General features: G+C 29.5%; 2 protein-coding genes across 2 annotated transcripts; one reads left to right on the top strand and one right to left on the bottom strand.

Annotated features, from left to right (window-relative positions):
• Positions 1-638: 638 nt before the first annotated feature.
• Bmcp (uncoupling protein Bmcp mitochondrial) lies at positions 639-5,877 on the top strand. Its single transcript, XM_018522350.1, has 8 exons — positions 639-672; positions 767-852; positions 1,074-1,221; positions 1,491-1,770; positions 1,897-2,015; positions 4,105-4,165; positions 4,237-4,326; positions 5,057-5,877. The coding sequence occupies exons 2-8, from the start codon at positions 780-782 to the stop codon at positions 5,171-5,173; spliced, it is 888 nt and encodes a 295-aa protein (XP_018377852.1). The 5' UTR covers positions 639-672; positions 767-779; the 3' UTR covers positions 5,174-5,877.
• Positions 5,878-7,156: 1,279 nt separating this feature from the next.
• Positions 7,157-13,439, bottom strand: LOC108770665 (protein FAN). The gene is made up of 16 exons (XM_018522337.1): positions 13,334-13,439; positions 12,567-12,800; positions 12,217-12,409; positions 11,943-12,128; positions 11,763-11,834; positions 11,465-11,673; positions 11,037-11,199; positions 10,616-10,770; positions 10,164-10,342; positions 9,756-9,887; positions 9,409-9,615; positions 9,037-9,310; positions 8,540-8,770; positions 8,296-8,384; positions 7,657-7,908; positions 7,157-7,326 (listed from the first exon to the last, which is right to left on the bottom strand). The coding sequence occupies exons 1-16, from the start codon at positions 13,345-13,347 to the stop codon at positions 7,229-7,231; spliced, it is 2,688 nt and encodes an 895-aa protein (XP_018377839.1). The 5' UTR covers positions 13,348-13,439; the 3' UTR covers positions 7,157-7,228.
• Positions 13,440-16,325: the final 2,886 nt, after the last annotated feature.

Below are 16,325 nucleotides of genomic sequence, written 5' to 3'. Positions count from 1 at the left end.
CGTCACGCGTCGCGTCGTCGAAGGAGAGAAAGAGAGGGGTTGTGTATTTAATATTTATCTAATCTTATCTCTTTCTCTCTTTCATGACGCGCTCAGTGGAAACGTACCATTAGCGTTTCGGGCTGCGTACCATAAAGGCTTTAAACACAATAGACACAGGCAACTGGGAATAACGATCCTTCCAATCAAAGCTCTGGGATATATTATCGACCTTACACACCAGAGCTCTGATTGGACGGCTCGTTATTTCCTATTGCCTGTGCCTATTGTGTTTAAGCCTTTATGCTTTTAGATCAAGGGAAATGGTCCTATCTCAGCAAAGAATCATAAAACGGTTGTGTTCTACTGAACGCAGCCAATTTATCCCTTCCAGCATGGATGTTTCCGAACGCAGCCGATGGGTGCATTCAGTACTACAACCGTTCACTAGCGCTCGGTGAGCTCTTGCATCTGATTGGCATATTCCGTTAGATCTAAAAGTATAGACCAAACAGATACGAGAGCTCACTGAGCGCTCAGTAAGCGGTTATATGTAGTACTAAATGCACCCGATGTGGATATTGGAACTAACCTAAAATATATGCGAGAGAGAGAAATTTCTATCAATATGTTATCTCTTTATTATATTTGGAATTTATTTGAATATTGACATATATGAGAAGAAAGGAAAAAGTAAAACATTTTACATTCATGTCGATTATTTTCCTGTAACATTTACATTCTTTATTAAATCACATTTATATTACTTGTTTTGCCCTTTAATAAGATCAAAACTGGTGATGGGAGAAAAAAATTGGAAGGATTGGAGACCTTTTGTATACGGAGGTTTAGCTTCGATCGTTGCAGAGTTGTGTAAGTGAATGAAAAATAATTAAAAAATATTTCTATCTTATTGTTTGAAATAATATTTTAGATAACTCAGGTCATGTTCCGATATGTACTGTCAGTAGTAAAAATCTATAGTTTACATTATGTATATTGTAGATTTTCAGTACTGGCGGTGTATATTGGAACACGTCTTCAATACACATGTGCCGTAATAGTAAATAATTTTTGCATTTTTTTTATTCCAGGTACTTTTCCTTTAGACACGACAAAAACGCGCTTGCAAGTACAAGGCCAGAAGTACGATGAAAAGCTTGCACGTTTAAAATATTCTGGCATGACTGATGCTTTGATACAAATATCTAAACAAGAAGGGATAAAAGGTTTATATTCTGGGTAAGAGAGAGTATTTTATTATGAAAAGTAATATATTGTTTAATATTGAATTCTAGTTTATTTAAAATTGTTAATAATGATATTGTTTGAAATATGTCAGAGATATTTCATTCAAATATAGAGAAATATTAAAAAATGTTTTATATCTGAGCTAAAAAATTTTAGTATCGGTATATTATTAGAATTACTTAAAAAATTTTAAACATTACCACTTTTTAAAATAATTCATTAGTATAATTAAATAATTAATAGTTAATTTGTTTTGTCAGGATTAGTTCTGCAATTTTACGACAAGCAACATATGGAACTATAAAGTTTGGGACTTACTATTCACTCAAAAAAGCTGCAATTGATACTTGGGCAACAGGGGATTTAGTCACAATAAATATTGTTTGTGCAGCATTAGCTGGAGCTATATCCAGTGCGATTGCCAATCCTACTGATGTAGTAAAAGTTCGTATGCAAGTTACTGGCAATGAAAGAAATACATCTCTGTTTACTTGCTTTCAAGATGTATACAGATATGAAGGTGTTCGTGGACTTTGGAGGGTAATACTATCAATTTCAATATCTTATCATACATATATGTAGCATACACATACATACACATACTCACACATGTGTATGTACAGAATGTATACGTAAAGATGTATAAAGATTTATTTTTTTATGCAGGGTGTTGGACCTACTGCTCAACGAGCAGCTGTTATTGCAGCTGTAGAATTACCTATATATGACTATACCAAGATTAAATGTATGAGTTTATTGGGAAATAGCGTTAGTAATCATTTTGTGTAAGTTTTTTTCACTAAATGTAGACATAACACAAAGGATGTGTTCCAATATTCACTGCCAGTACTGAAAATCTATAGCACACGTAACATATACTGTATAGTTTCAGCATTGGCAGTAAATATCGGAACGCACCCAAAATATTTCAAATATGTTTTCTGATTGTGATGATCAGAAAACACCATTTTCAAATTTATGATAACTGTGGCTGCATTCCACTTAACTCTCACAACGCTCACGAACATCGTTTGTCGTTTAACATTTGACAAGGATGAAATGATTCCATGAGCGTTGTGAGCGTTAAGTGGAACGCAGCCTATGGTAGTACATATGCTTTTTAACAAAAAGTTATTTACAGAAATGAAAGATTCATTACCAATATGTTTAAATCATATCTATATTTATATCAATATGTATGTTATTTATTATGCTATTAATTTAGGATCGATTAACCCTTATCCGGACAGCTGAAACTTTTTTCTTTTTAAATATTGTTAATGTACAGTATCTCTTTGATTTTATATCTGAAACTTGAGATACAGGATTAATAATTGTGAACTGCTATTATATATGTATAGAAATATCCGATTAGTTACTTAGAGCTATTTAACAATAATATAATATTAATGTGCAATATAATATATTGCATAATTAAAATGAAATAAAGTTTTTATTAAATTCACGTAGAGCGTTTTGTCAACGCAGTTTGCAGTGTGGGAGATTGTCTCGAGTATCTAAAAAATAATTCAATTATGATATTTATAAAATATAAAAAAGAGTATTGGGAATAATAAGGAAAAAGACAAAAATTTTTAGGATTTGTATGACAAATCTTGTAATAGTAATTACAAAATTTGTCATATAAATTAGTTTTTATTGTAAAATACATGTTCCACAAGAGTATGTATTATGTATTTTTTATTAAATGTAGATTTTTGTCAATATTTTAGAAATAATTTATCTCAAACATAAATCTCATTTATTTCGTTTTAGCTTATCTACATTCTAACACTGTATACTTTAATAACTACTTAAAACTTTTCTGGATTATATTAATCATATCGCTTGGATGTTAATAACTCATAAAGCTTACATAGAGGTGTGTTTTTTATATATCATATATACTTTTGTTTTTTTGCAACTTGCACATTTAATCATACTTTTTAATTTACTTATCGTTATTTTTAAGAATATATAAATGTATACAAGTGTTAATTTTTAATATTAATAATTAACTTGCCGGTATCTATTGAGCGAGGTGATTAAAATGCACTTAAAATGGAGTAATAACTTAATTTATTAGCTGTTTGCACCAATATATTTAGCAAGATGTTTTGATATTGAAATAATTAATCAAACATTTATCTTTTTTAATGTAGAAGTTAATTTTGTTTCGAACTAACACTTCAATTTCATTATATTTTTAGTGTCTACAATTGTGCAATTTTTGAAGTATTCCATATATCGCACATTGTCGCAGGAAAGGAGTAAAACTCTCTTAAAATTAAAATTTTATTTCCAGGTCCTTTGATATTGTCATGCGTATGGACATATGCGATAGACGGATTTTGAGATGACCAGAGAGGCTTTACACGGAAGCTGTGTTCAGCACTCTGTGTTTAGTTCAAGAATCGTTAAGACAATCGTCCAGATGATTATACATTATAAACTACTTTGCAAACATCTTTTGATTAGCATTTATGCATTTTAGGCTTTGGGAATTTCTAAGATTATTAATTAGCCATCGTATAACTTCTTAATTTTTCTACTGTAAAAAGATCCTATTTTGTCTATGTTTTTATTTCTGTTCATGTTTGGAAACATACTTCTGCTCTGTTAAAATATTGACTATCATCGCACAGACATGGTATTATACATTCTTAATTTTCTATAATGCCTGGATAAGGGTTAATTTTGCTTTATAATGTAAAATTACAGTTAAAAATCTTAAAATAAATCGAGAATATTGTTACTAATTACAATTTTACAAATAATAAAAATCTCATAATTAGAAAGTACTTTTAATTAAATTAACATAATTTAAATATATTATAGGGTGAATGTGTACTTAAATGTGATTACATCTTTTAGATCTAGTTTTGTAGCTAGTATGGGAAGTGCTGTAGCTTCAACGCCCATAGACGTAATTCGCGTAAGTAAATTATTATATATTTGTACCACATAATTGAAATTTTTTTTCTTTCAAGATATTTTTTTCTTTAGACCCGATTGATGAATCAAAAGAGAGTGCTCATAGCTAGTAACAAGTGTTCACCATACGTTTACAGTGGCAGTATAGATTGTTTGCTTCAGGTATAAAATTGCATTCTTGTAATATTTTATATTTATATTTATGTGCATATATACACTACTCAACAAAAAATAGGGAACACTTTAGAACACGCTCAAAATTGCGCAATATTCAGAAAACCGTAACTCGGTGAAAAATTATCGTAGACAAAAAATGAAAAAAGCATTTGAAATCTCTACTTTTGAAATCAATATTTCAATCCGACTGATTCTTTATGGAGATATATGGACACAAATGGATACCCGTCAAATCTGAAAATTTTTTACAAACTTTACAAAGATCTATGGCATAAAGTAAAATTTAACGTTCAATAACTCGGTGAAAAAAAATCGTACAGCACTCAATAAAAAAGCAAATTGGAGGTAAAAATTTACTCTTTCGACTGCTGTAAACCGCATTTTGGTGTAAATTTTACTTTATGCCATAGATCTTCGTAAAGTTTGTAAAAAATTTGACGGGTGTCCATTTGTGTCCATATATCTCCATAAAGAATCAGTCCGATTGAAATTTCGAAAGTAGAGATTTTAAGCTTTCAAATGCTTTTTTGATTTTATGTCTGCGATATTTTTTCACCAAGTTACGGTTTTCTGAATATTACGCAATTTTGAGCGTGTTCTAAAGTGTTTCCTATTTTTTGTTGAGTAGTATATAATTGATATATTTATTACGCACACATGCATGCACGCACAGTCTAGCATATCTATTTACAAGGAAAATATTTTTTCTATGCAGACGATTAAAAATGAAGGAGTTCCAGCATTGTACAAAGGTTTCATTCCGACGTGGTTCAGGATGGGGCCGTGGAATATTATATTTTTCATTACCTATGAACAATTGAAACAGTTGTGATGCATCGTCGACTATTATATTAAATATTTAAATTCCTCACTACAAATAAGGTCTGGAAATATAAAAATTATTATATTATGAATTTAGCATTATTATCTGATAATCTCAATTGTATATAATTCTTTAATTGTGAAAGTGGCTATTAATTACCTTAATGCCATATAAAATAAGTAAACTTAAAGCACATAAATGAATTAGACACAGCACTTTTCAGCGTTAAAATAATTGTAGAAATAGGTACAAAAATGAAAGTAACCAGAAAAGTTTAAGAGCTTCCAAAAGTACGAGCTTCCACAAATTATTTTAATTGGTAAAAACTACAAGTTATACCTACATTCAATATATTATTACACAGTTACAGTTATAACATAATCATACACTGTTATATGTATTTCAATTATTTTGACATTTTTATACATAATTCGATTCTGCACAGAAAGTTTTTGTATGTAAATCAATGAACACTCAAAGTGTCAAAATATCATATATGAAAACGAAAGTTCGAGGTTTGTGTTTGATTTGTTGCAATGTTTTGTACAGTACTAGTCATTGTTATCTACATGAATATAATAATGAATCATTGTACTTCAGTATTTTTACATAGCATTTACTGTCATATTTCTGGCATACACGCTAGTCACTTTAAGAGATTCTTGTAAAATTAATATAAGATAGTGTTGAGCCGTATAAAATTTGGTTATTAATTTTTTGTGAATAATATATAATTTATAATGGCTAAAGTCAATTTTTTAAATCAAATCTTAATTTTTTTCACAGCAGTTACACAAAACGGTACAGTCTGTATATAGATATAACTTTCTATTTTAATTTCTTTTCATGTGAAATAAATATATATTGATCTGTGTATGTATATGGGTGTGTTTGTTTGTGTGTGTGTGTGTGTGAGAGAGTGTGTGTCGTGTGCACAGTACAAATTTTAATGCTCTTAATTTAAAGTGATGCCTATTTGCAACTAAACGTTTAAGAGTTCATAATCCTGTATTAAACACAATGATATAATAGCTTATTACAATATGAAATTATTTATCTTTAAAGATAGGAAGACTGATTCACATATAGATAAGAAATATTTTGCAAACGAAAATGGAATGTAACATTACATATCACTGTACGTATATATTATACAGTATACAATATTTTAAATTCACTGGGACAAATTTCAGGGAATAATAGATTCTTATCAAAAGAATCAACTTTTGTCAAGGAACTTGTATCGACACATTTTTAAGGAGCTACATATCTGCGCGTGATATCTGACAATACTAGTTCACATCCTTTGATTTTGTTTTCGTAAAAAGATATCAATACTCATGCACAATGTTGTTGCACGATTGATTAGGTACTTTAGAGTTAGTCCGAACAAAGATGTAACTCCTTAAAATGTACTGGACAAAAGTTCCTTAATAAAAGTTGACTTTTTAAATGAGATCTACTATCCCTTTATGTTTGTCTCATAGATCCTAAAAAACATCTTGTATTTATATATAATTTATATAAAAATTTTATTAATGTAAAAATTGGTATTCTATCAAAAGAATATTATAGACCTGATACATTCAGCTGTATTCTTTTTACATTCAATGTAAAAAAAATATAAGTGTGTTTATGTAAGAAATATAAATATATCATTAAAGAAAACAATTCCAGAAATTTAAAAATATATAGTTTACAGAAAAGAATCCTTTTTGTTTATTGAATATAAAATATGCACATATTTCAAAAAAAAAATTCAAAAGTTTGTGATTATATTAAAACTCTAATACGAGCTAACTTAAAAAAAGAATCAATTTAAGAGCATACATTATAGATATTTTTGTATGAGCATCATATGCTTGTATAATCTTTTTTTTTCAGATTACTTTACATAGGTAACTTTATATTATAATATATAGTTCTAGAATATCCTGTTATATATAATAACTGTTATATATAATAAGTAATAAAAATATTATGTTAAGCCTCTCTATAGTCTATACATATTTGCATATCTATAATTTTTCTTATACACTGATAGTGATTATTTGTAATACTGGGTCAGTGATTATGACATTTCCAAACGATGACTTTTCTATCTTTTCCACCTGTTATTATCAAATTACTATTTACAGTTACAGCCAAGGCGCAAAGCGGTCCTGAAAAGATGTATGTTATAAATTGTCAATAATTAATGTATTCTGTAAATTTCATTGTGTAGCTGCGTTCGGTTTGGACGCTTGTGCACTTTAAGCGCTTATAATCGTCGTTCTATCTCTATAATTTACTATACATAAAACAAGAATAGAAGCATTGATAGTATCCAAACCAAACATAGCCTCTGTAATAAAAAGAAGATATACTTAATATAAAATAAATTCAAATATCAAAATCTTTTACTATAAATTATTTTAGTAATATATTTAAGTAAATATGTATATATATGCCATACTATAGTAGTAATAGTAACAATAGCAACAAAAATTTACCATCGTGGCAATGTATTTGTGGAATGAATACAGCCTCCTGATGATTCCAAATATTAAGATTTCCATCGTTATCGCCTATTAGTAAGAACATTCCCATCCATGTTAATGTCAATGGTTCGCTTTCTAAACTGACTGAATATATCTGTGTACTTGTTCGGACATCGATTATATTTAATACTTTGTCTTCTGCACATGATATGACACTGCTGCATTGTTTATCGAAGGTTACAGCATTCACTCTGCATGTGTGACCTTTATACAATAAATGACAACAGATATTAATAGTAATAGAGAACCTTATTATTTCATTTTAGGATTAAAAAGTATTTTTAATCATAAATATAACTAAAAAGCAATAAAAATTAATGTTTGCACGTTACGATATACATTAAATATTATTTTTTATAAATATAGAGATTTCTTATATATATAAAATTAGTAAATCTATCGTAGGAATATTAAACACATTTCTAGCTTACGATTAAATAGACATAAAGATATAAAAAGACTTATAAAGATTTGTATAAACTTATATCTCATTGCAATTTTTTTATTCAAGTGTATATTATAACTATTTAACATGGCCATTTTTAGTCATTTTAAGCATAGCTTAATGAAAATAAGGGAAAATACATTTACCTTTAATAATTGATTGTAAATTGTAACTGTTCATGCTCCATAAACATAATTCGCCATCTTCTGTACCAGATACTAACATAGTGTCGTCTCTACATAATTGGTGTAAGAATTTATTCAATTTATAAATATGATAGACAATAATGTATCGTGTATATTAGCAGAAATTAATTTGTTATTTAAGAAGTAAAGTTCTTATCTTTGTTACATACTTATTATATTATTACACATAAGTGATATATCTAACCTTGATATATTAATACAAATTACTTTGGAATCATGATCTAATTGTGCGATAAAGCATTCCGTAGGTTTAATTTTTGATCCAGAAGTGTACTCATGCCAAACTTTTGCAGTACAATCCCACGATCCAGATATAATCACTTGATGAGTAGAACTCCATGCTAAACACGATACAGCATCTTCATGTCCTTGTAGAATATCAATTACTCTGCCAAATTCGATATCGTAAAATATCCTTAAAAAGAATACAATATGGTTAAAAGTTTTAAGACTTTCGAATCATTTTGTGTATATATATATATATATATATAGAGAGAGAGAGAGAGAGAGAGAGAAAAGATATGTGTATAACTTTAAATTTGTGTGACATATATATAAAATTTATATATTGACATTTTATCTAAAAAAAAAATCCACGAAAATGTACAAATAATCTATATATATGTAAATTTATATATTCTTATTATAATTATATATAGAATTTAATCATTGTTATATTACAAAGTATTGTCCCATGATCCCGCTACAAGAATGTTTCGTTGCGATAGCGTACAGTATGAGATACAAGATGACAGTGACAACGAGGACAAGGTAACACTACGTGTCAATTTCTTCTCATTTATGTTATACAATTTAAGCATTCCATCTTGTCCTACTGATATAATTTCGTTACTCGCTTTATTTTTTCGTACAATACTGGTAACACAGTCTTTATGTGCTTGAAACATTACTAATTCAGTAAAATTAATTGATTTTTTGTTTACACATGCACTACCTGGAAAATTAACAATAATATTTAATATGCTGTATTATATCCATGTATACATGCGCATTGTATGAGTAGCTAAGAAAAAAGTATGTAAGACACAATACCTGAAGTTATCGTGTCTGGTGAAGTCAATAATGTTTCACTGTATAATAAATCTGGAGCTGATGTCAAACGTTTGGGGTGAGGTAAAGTGAAAACTTGTTTTGGTATCTGCCCAAACTCCATTATTTGCACCTCGAGACCATGTCTGTCATTTATATCTCGTATAGTATCTAAATCTACTGCTCCTTCATAACACAAATGGAAAAATACTACAAAGAAAGCAAATATATATTGTAGAAATTTTGAAAACGATTATACTCTATAAATTTTAACAATATTTTAAATTAATATTGTAATTTCTTTTATTTCTACTGTAATATACCATAAAAAATACAAAAAATTGAATTACCATTGTCAGCCTTATCAGCTTCAACTCCTCTTTGCTTATATCCAAAAATTAGGTCAATCCAATGATGAAGATTTTGAGAAACGTAATCGCTTTCTAAGGCATTTCTCAATTGTTGTACAAAATCGGCTGGTCCTAGAGTATGCCAGTTAATATTAATTTTTTATCTTAAATATTAAATATTTATAACATTATAATTATAATCATACAATTGATCACATATAAATATGATGCAGAATTGATAGTTACTTTGTAACTGTTTGCCATAAGAAATACTTCAAGAACATTGTTAATGAATAAAGTGTTTCTTAGAGTAAAACGTTTTACTTATTTTGAAAAATATACAAACAATGGTGATTAGTCGTTAATATAAGTGACTAATGATAATTATAATTAAACATCTCATCTTACCTTTTGCCCAAGGAGGTAGTTGTACATCGCCTATTTTTGTACCATCGTGTCGATAGCCAAAGTCAATACCATAATTATTCATTAGAAAGTCACCATCATTGTTCGTGTCATAAAACTCTGGTATCAGTTCTTTAAAGTCAGACATGTTCACCAAAACATTTTTCCATACGTCGGCTATACTGTTAGGTGTTTTTGTTCGTAAAAGTGAAACATAAAATCGTTTCTGCACATTTGACAGAGTAATTATGTACTTTTACAATATTTGAAACATTTCTTATTTCTGCCTTTTCTTACGAAATAAATACATAATCCATTTTCCTTAAATTACAGTGTTTCTAGCATAATCAATTTTTTTTTCATGCATAAATGTGCATTGCTATTACAATTTATTAATATAATTTTAAAAGCAAATAAATATCGAAAAGAATTAAATGAAAAAGTATGATATATACCTGTTGAACATTCTATCTGGATGATCAAATCTTCCGTTTTGAAGACAAAGCATATACTGAGGGTATTTCCGTACTAGGTAAAACAGTACAAAACCTGGTGCACTATAATGAGAACCATATAAAAACTTCGGATCAGACATTTCCGAATATCGTTCCTATAATAATACAGGTATATGAAAAAAATATTGGTTCTTTTAATGTATTTCATAAAAAATAATGAAAAGTGATGCACAAAATAATGGTGTGGAAAAATTGACTTAATTAAAATATTAATAATACTTATTGAAAATTATAGATTAATTCAAGAAGTAATTGACTAGTGCTTGAAGGTATTGTAAAAAAATTTTAGAATGTTTTGTACGTGCGTATATTGTTACGAATATTTAATAGGAATGCAACACACGCGCGCGCGCACACACACCTTTAGCCTCTCCAGACGAATAGGATTTAATGCGCCAATAGGTTTTGAAAGATCTCTGTAAACATTAACATCATTTAAATTTAACATTGAAGAAGTATAGTCTTGTATAATCCAAGGCAATACTGGATATTGCGTCAAATCATGAAATGTTCTATCCGCCAAACTGAAACAATGATATAAACAATATTAAGAATCTTATATGTTAGACCACATATGTGAGAAACATAATCAATACTAGAAATTTAAAATGCCTGTTACAGTCGAAGCTAGATAATTGCTTTAAATAATTCAATCTTGAATTACTAATATGTATTTGCTTATATATTATATTGTATATATGTAATACAATATATGTAATATAATTTAAATGTATTCCTTCACATAATATTTGGGTCAACAATAATTAACTTTAAAGTCCTAATAATTACCTATTTACATATAAAATGTAATCATAATTCGATAAAGATCCATTTTGCCATCTCATTGTCATTTGATTTTGTGGTACAGTCTCAAGAGAAACCGCTGATTGTTTAAGTAAATTTTCATATAATTTGTCTCTGCCATCTTGATTTTGAAATGATAAAAATAAATGTTTAATTTTGCTATCAGTTTGTCTTATCCATTTAATTTCCAGACCCTGCAAACAAATTATTAATATAGTTCCACTTTATAATAAAATTCTATTAAAATTATATAGTAGAATATTACAGATTATAAAATATTTACCACTTGTCGTAATAAAAATCTTCTTTTTATAACATTTCGTATATCTTTCAGTTGAACCTTAAGAACAGGATGCTAAAAATCAAACAGTGTTATAATTTAATGCACAATAGTACTTTCTCTTCGTCTTATAAAAAAAAAAAAAAAAATTCTGCTTGTAGCATGTTAAAACTAAATAATTACTTGATCCATGTTATTATAAGGTTGGAAATAGATTCTCGAGTTGGTCAATAATACTCTGCCTGGATTTATTACAAGTGGTAAAACTTTATTTGCTTGTGTTTCCAAAATCATTTGTTCGTATAGATCCTCAAGCCATGACGTATCAAACGATACACGTGATTGTCTAGAGTGTACAATAGCCATAATCTTAAAAATTAAAAGCATTATTAAAATGACTTTAATGTTTACTACAATTCTTTTAAAACACATTATCTGATAAATAAAAGAATATTACCATAGCATTTTGTTCTATAGTTATTAAACTTGCTGCTCTATGCAATTGTAGGATCTGTGAAAGACAATCTTCTACTTTTGCATAATTGAAACAAAAGTGGAATATAGTATTCTGATGTATAAATCTGTACGGTGCTAATATATTTTTCTCCAACATTTCCACATGTTGCTTACACTCTATTGATATTATATTACTGCAACATAGTTAAACATAAATGAATAAACAATTGTAACAATATCAAAATAGAAAAAGAATTGGACAAAAACAGTAATCTGTTTTTTGTTCTCTTTTTTATGCATTTTTCTTTGTCGATTACTTTTTTTTTATAGCTATATTAAAAATATATTTACCTTACTATATCATTGCTTAATGTACCCTGCTCAATTGACGTAGTTTCTTTAAGTTGAAGTTTAATTAATGGCTGATTAATATCTTTATTTACAAAAACTAAAGATTTTGAGCATAATTTTAATCTTCCCTCCATCCATTTATTATCTTTAGAAAATTGAGTGTCTAGCCTTTTCATTTGAACACTATAATCTTCAAAAAATATTTCTCCTGGTTCTAAAAGAAGCATTGTAAACCTATAAAAAAGTATTTGAATTTTATGTCTGTTACATTTTCTTAAAAATATACTTGTTTGATTTTCTATTTTACATAAAAAGGTTTAAAATAGTTATTCAATATTATAAAAAGACTAATGACTTAAGTATCTTGTTAATAAGTTTAAAACATTTAAATTCCAAATATTATAAGTATAAATAATGTTTTAAAACTAAGAAATCTAAAATGTTTATATAAAACCAGTATGTTTATGAAAGATCAAATATTTATCAAATTACATATTAAGTTTATATTACATAGGATTAGAATTTTTCTGACGTCGGAGAAGTAAACAATTATCTAACTTTCTATTTATATTCATATATTATTTATTCACAGAAATCTTAATCAAAAGATAATACTTAACTTAAGATAAAAATTTTTAACTTGGTATAATCTCGCAATTTTTCCTCGGTACAGTTTTTTCATACAAAAAATACTAGTATACAAATTTCAGTTCGCGACCATCTGTCTCATAATTTTATCTATTAAAACTTGTTAATATTCTGCGTACCTTTCCTTCTCCATCGTCGAATAAGTAAACAATACATATATTATAGTAATTAATAAATAATAAACTGCTAGTAAGAGCAATAAGGAAAATTAACAGGGAACTTTTATTATTATGTAAGTCAATGTGAACACTCGACTTAATTTTAACAAAACATGACTCAATTTCAATGAAAATGATGAGTGACTAATGACCGTTCACTATGGGCTGCGTTCAGGAATTACGCCTAGATAACTCTAGTATGCATTCTTGCTATAATATACGTGACGTAACCTATAACTTAGGAATCACGTGACTGACTCTCTGTCGCATTTCTTTCTATTTCTCTATAGCGCTTTCTTTTTTTAAATGCCGTTAAGTGCCCATTGCCCAATGGACAGCAGACATCTTGGATGTGTTCTAAAATTCACTGCCAGCGCTAAAAAGCTACAGTTTATGTCCCGTATACTATACATTTTCAGCACTGGCAGTGAATTTTGAAATACAGCCCTTATGATCACTGAACTAGAGTCCTATATGTGAGAGAAGTGACATTCATCCCCCACTACCCTTAGCACACGTTCAGCACTGCCATATTTAGCCCGCTCCAGTTGACCAGCTGACCAGTTTCCATCAAACTATTTACTCCATTGTAAAGGGCTCCGCACAATAAAAGGAGCAGGGAACAGAGAACAGAGAATAAGAATTTCAACCTATCAGAAATCATGTATTGTGGAATACACACTGCGTAGGTTGAAATTCTTATTCTCTGTTCCCTATTCCTTTTATCGTGCGGAGCCCCTAAGAATCATGAACTTCGTCAGGATGAGGTTAAGTAAGTATTTAGGGCCGGTTGTTCCACCTTTCGGTAAATTGTACTTGTTGGGTGTAAGTAGCAAGATTACCCAATCACATGCGTGGATTGCCAGATTTACCTAGGCTGCGTTCGAAAACATCACTCGGGTGTCTCCGTGTATTATCTTATCCTTGTTTAACACTGAGTGAACAACAAAGATAATACGATACGCGGGGGCATTCGGGTGATGTTTCCGAACGCAGCCCAAACAAGTAAAATTTACCAAAAGGTGGAACAACCGGGCCTTAATGTTTTTATGTTTTCTTGTTGAATAATATAGCAATTAAACAATGTAATTAAAAATGTTACACAAAAAGGTAAACGGCATATTGTATACAATTAGTTTTATAATTTTATTGAATGTATTATTACAATATATATATTATTACATATATTATTTCCTCACAATATATATATTATTTCTTCACTTTCGTCAAATACTAAATATATTTATTCTCTATTTTAGGTATGTCTATGTACAACTTCAGCTGTACGAAGGAAACATATAACAGCTGTTCACTGCGGGCACAATATGGCTGCTTTAATTAAAGGTGGGGGGTAACACCAATCAGAAATCGTGACGCGAATGTCGCTTCTCTCATATATAGGACTCTACACTGAACTATATATACACTGGAATGGACATCGTGGAAAATTCGTGGCCGCAATTGAGCAGCCGTCATTTTGGGTGGGTCAAATATTTGAGCGAATCAGAAGCTTTCGCGATTTATTAATAAAGTAAATGAAATTTTTTAAAAGATTTCAATTGACTCGGATTGGCTTCGAATTGAAAAGAATCACTGCAATTAACTTAATTCATAATTAACTTATCAAGCGACTATATTATTATGTTAATGTGGATAATATTTGTGGTTGATAATATTTGCTCGGGGTACACATACATGCTTAATCCTTGGGAATAAATTTATCCTTCAGAATTAATACTACATTTATTGAAATATTTGGGAGGATCCCGTTTGCTTACGGTTCTGATTGTACACACCACTCATATCAACTGGTGCCTAGTAATTTTCACTGTTTTGCCAATGAGATTATTTTATTTTTAAATTGGCCAATCAGTGATACATGTGTGCAATATGCGATGTGCGCAATCGGAGCCCTCCCGAAATTTGGACCGACGCGACGGCGACGTTCAAACTGCTCGCTGGAAATAGACGTTATGTTCTTTCGAGACGTTGACCCACGTTCCGGAGCAATAAAAAACGTGTTTGACTCACGGCATTCGCCTTTGTGCATATACCTGCGAGACAGAGTCTGTTTAAACATCCATCCATACCCTTTCCTTACTCGTCTTTCGTCTCTCCAATCGATTCCAACATTAATTCTCAAGGATTTAGATGTAATAATAATTTCTGCATTATTTTATCGCAGGTGCTAGTTATACTGTACGATACCGTTCTGCAGAATTCTTGCAACGATACAGATCACTATAACTCTTATCTGTCGCGCGTATTTCGAAACTTACACGCAGTGATAACAAATGCGTTACGCATGAAATAATTTAGAGAGCGCAGTAATGATATTTTCTTGTTTAAAAATACAATAATATATTTCTCCTGTTCTTTACGTCCCTCCTTTTCCTCCATTATTTATTATCCTACGACTAAAATTTGCAGCATACGTGATGATAAAATAATTTATTTAAAGGAGCAAACTTTGTTTATACACAACCGTGTTTAATGCAGGGTGATTGCTCTTATTCAACAAAGGCAATTACAATCGATTTAAGCAGAGAGAAAGTGATGTACTTATCGCGATTCAGGGGACAAATACAATGCCCGTTATTCAAGGTGCCAATTAAATTTCTCGACTTTCTCCGAAATTCTTATACGTAGGTGTCTAGTCGGATATTACAGTTTGCTGCATGATATATAGACCGTGTAAACAGTGTTTCTGCATGGGTATATTAAAACTTGACACCTTAAACACGCAGAAGTTAGTTGACTCATCAAGTCGATCTCATCAAGTGAAATTCACATTTCCCCTTCGAAAATTCTTGTAACATTTCATCCTTCCGAAGAAGTCTGTGTAATAAGAACTTAAAGGAGTGATATTTTATCTGCGGCAATTTCTTTAACATCGGCGAAATTTCTTTAACATCATCTTTTCGACGTACAGAAACACATTGAAAATTCTAGA

The sequence above is a fragment of the Trachymyrmex cornetzi genome, unplaced genomic scaffold (assembly GCF_001594075.2).
Source record: "Trachymyrmex cornetzi isolate Tcor2-1 unplaced genomic scaffold, Tcor1.1 scaffold1307, whole genome shotgun sequence".
Classification (NCBI taxonomy): Eukaryota; Metazoa; Arthropoda; class Insecta; order Hymenoptera; family Formicidae; genus Trachymyrmex; species Trachymyrmex cornetzi.
Note: the sequence above shows the minus strand (reverse complement) of the source record. Positions and strands in the feature narration are given on the sequence as shown.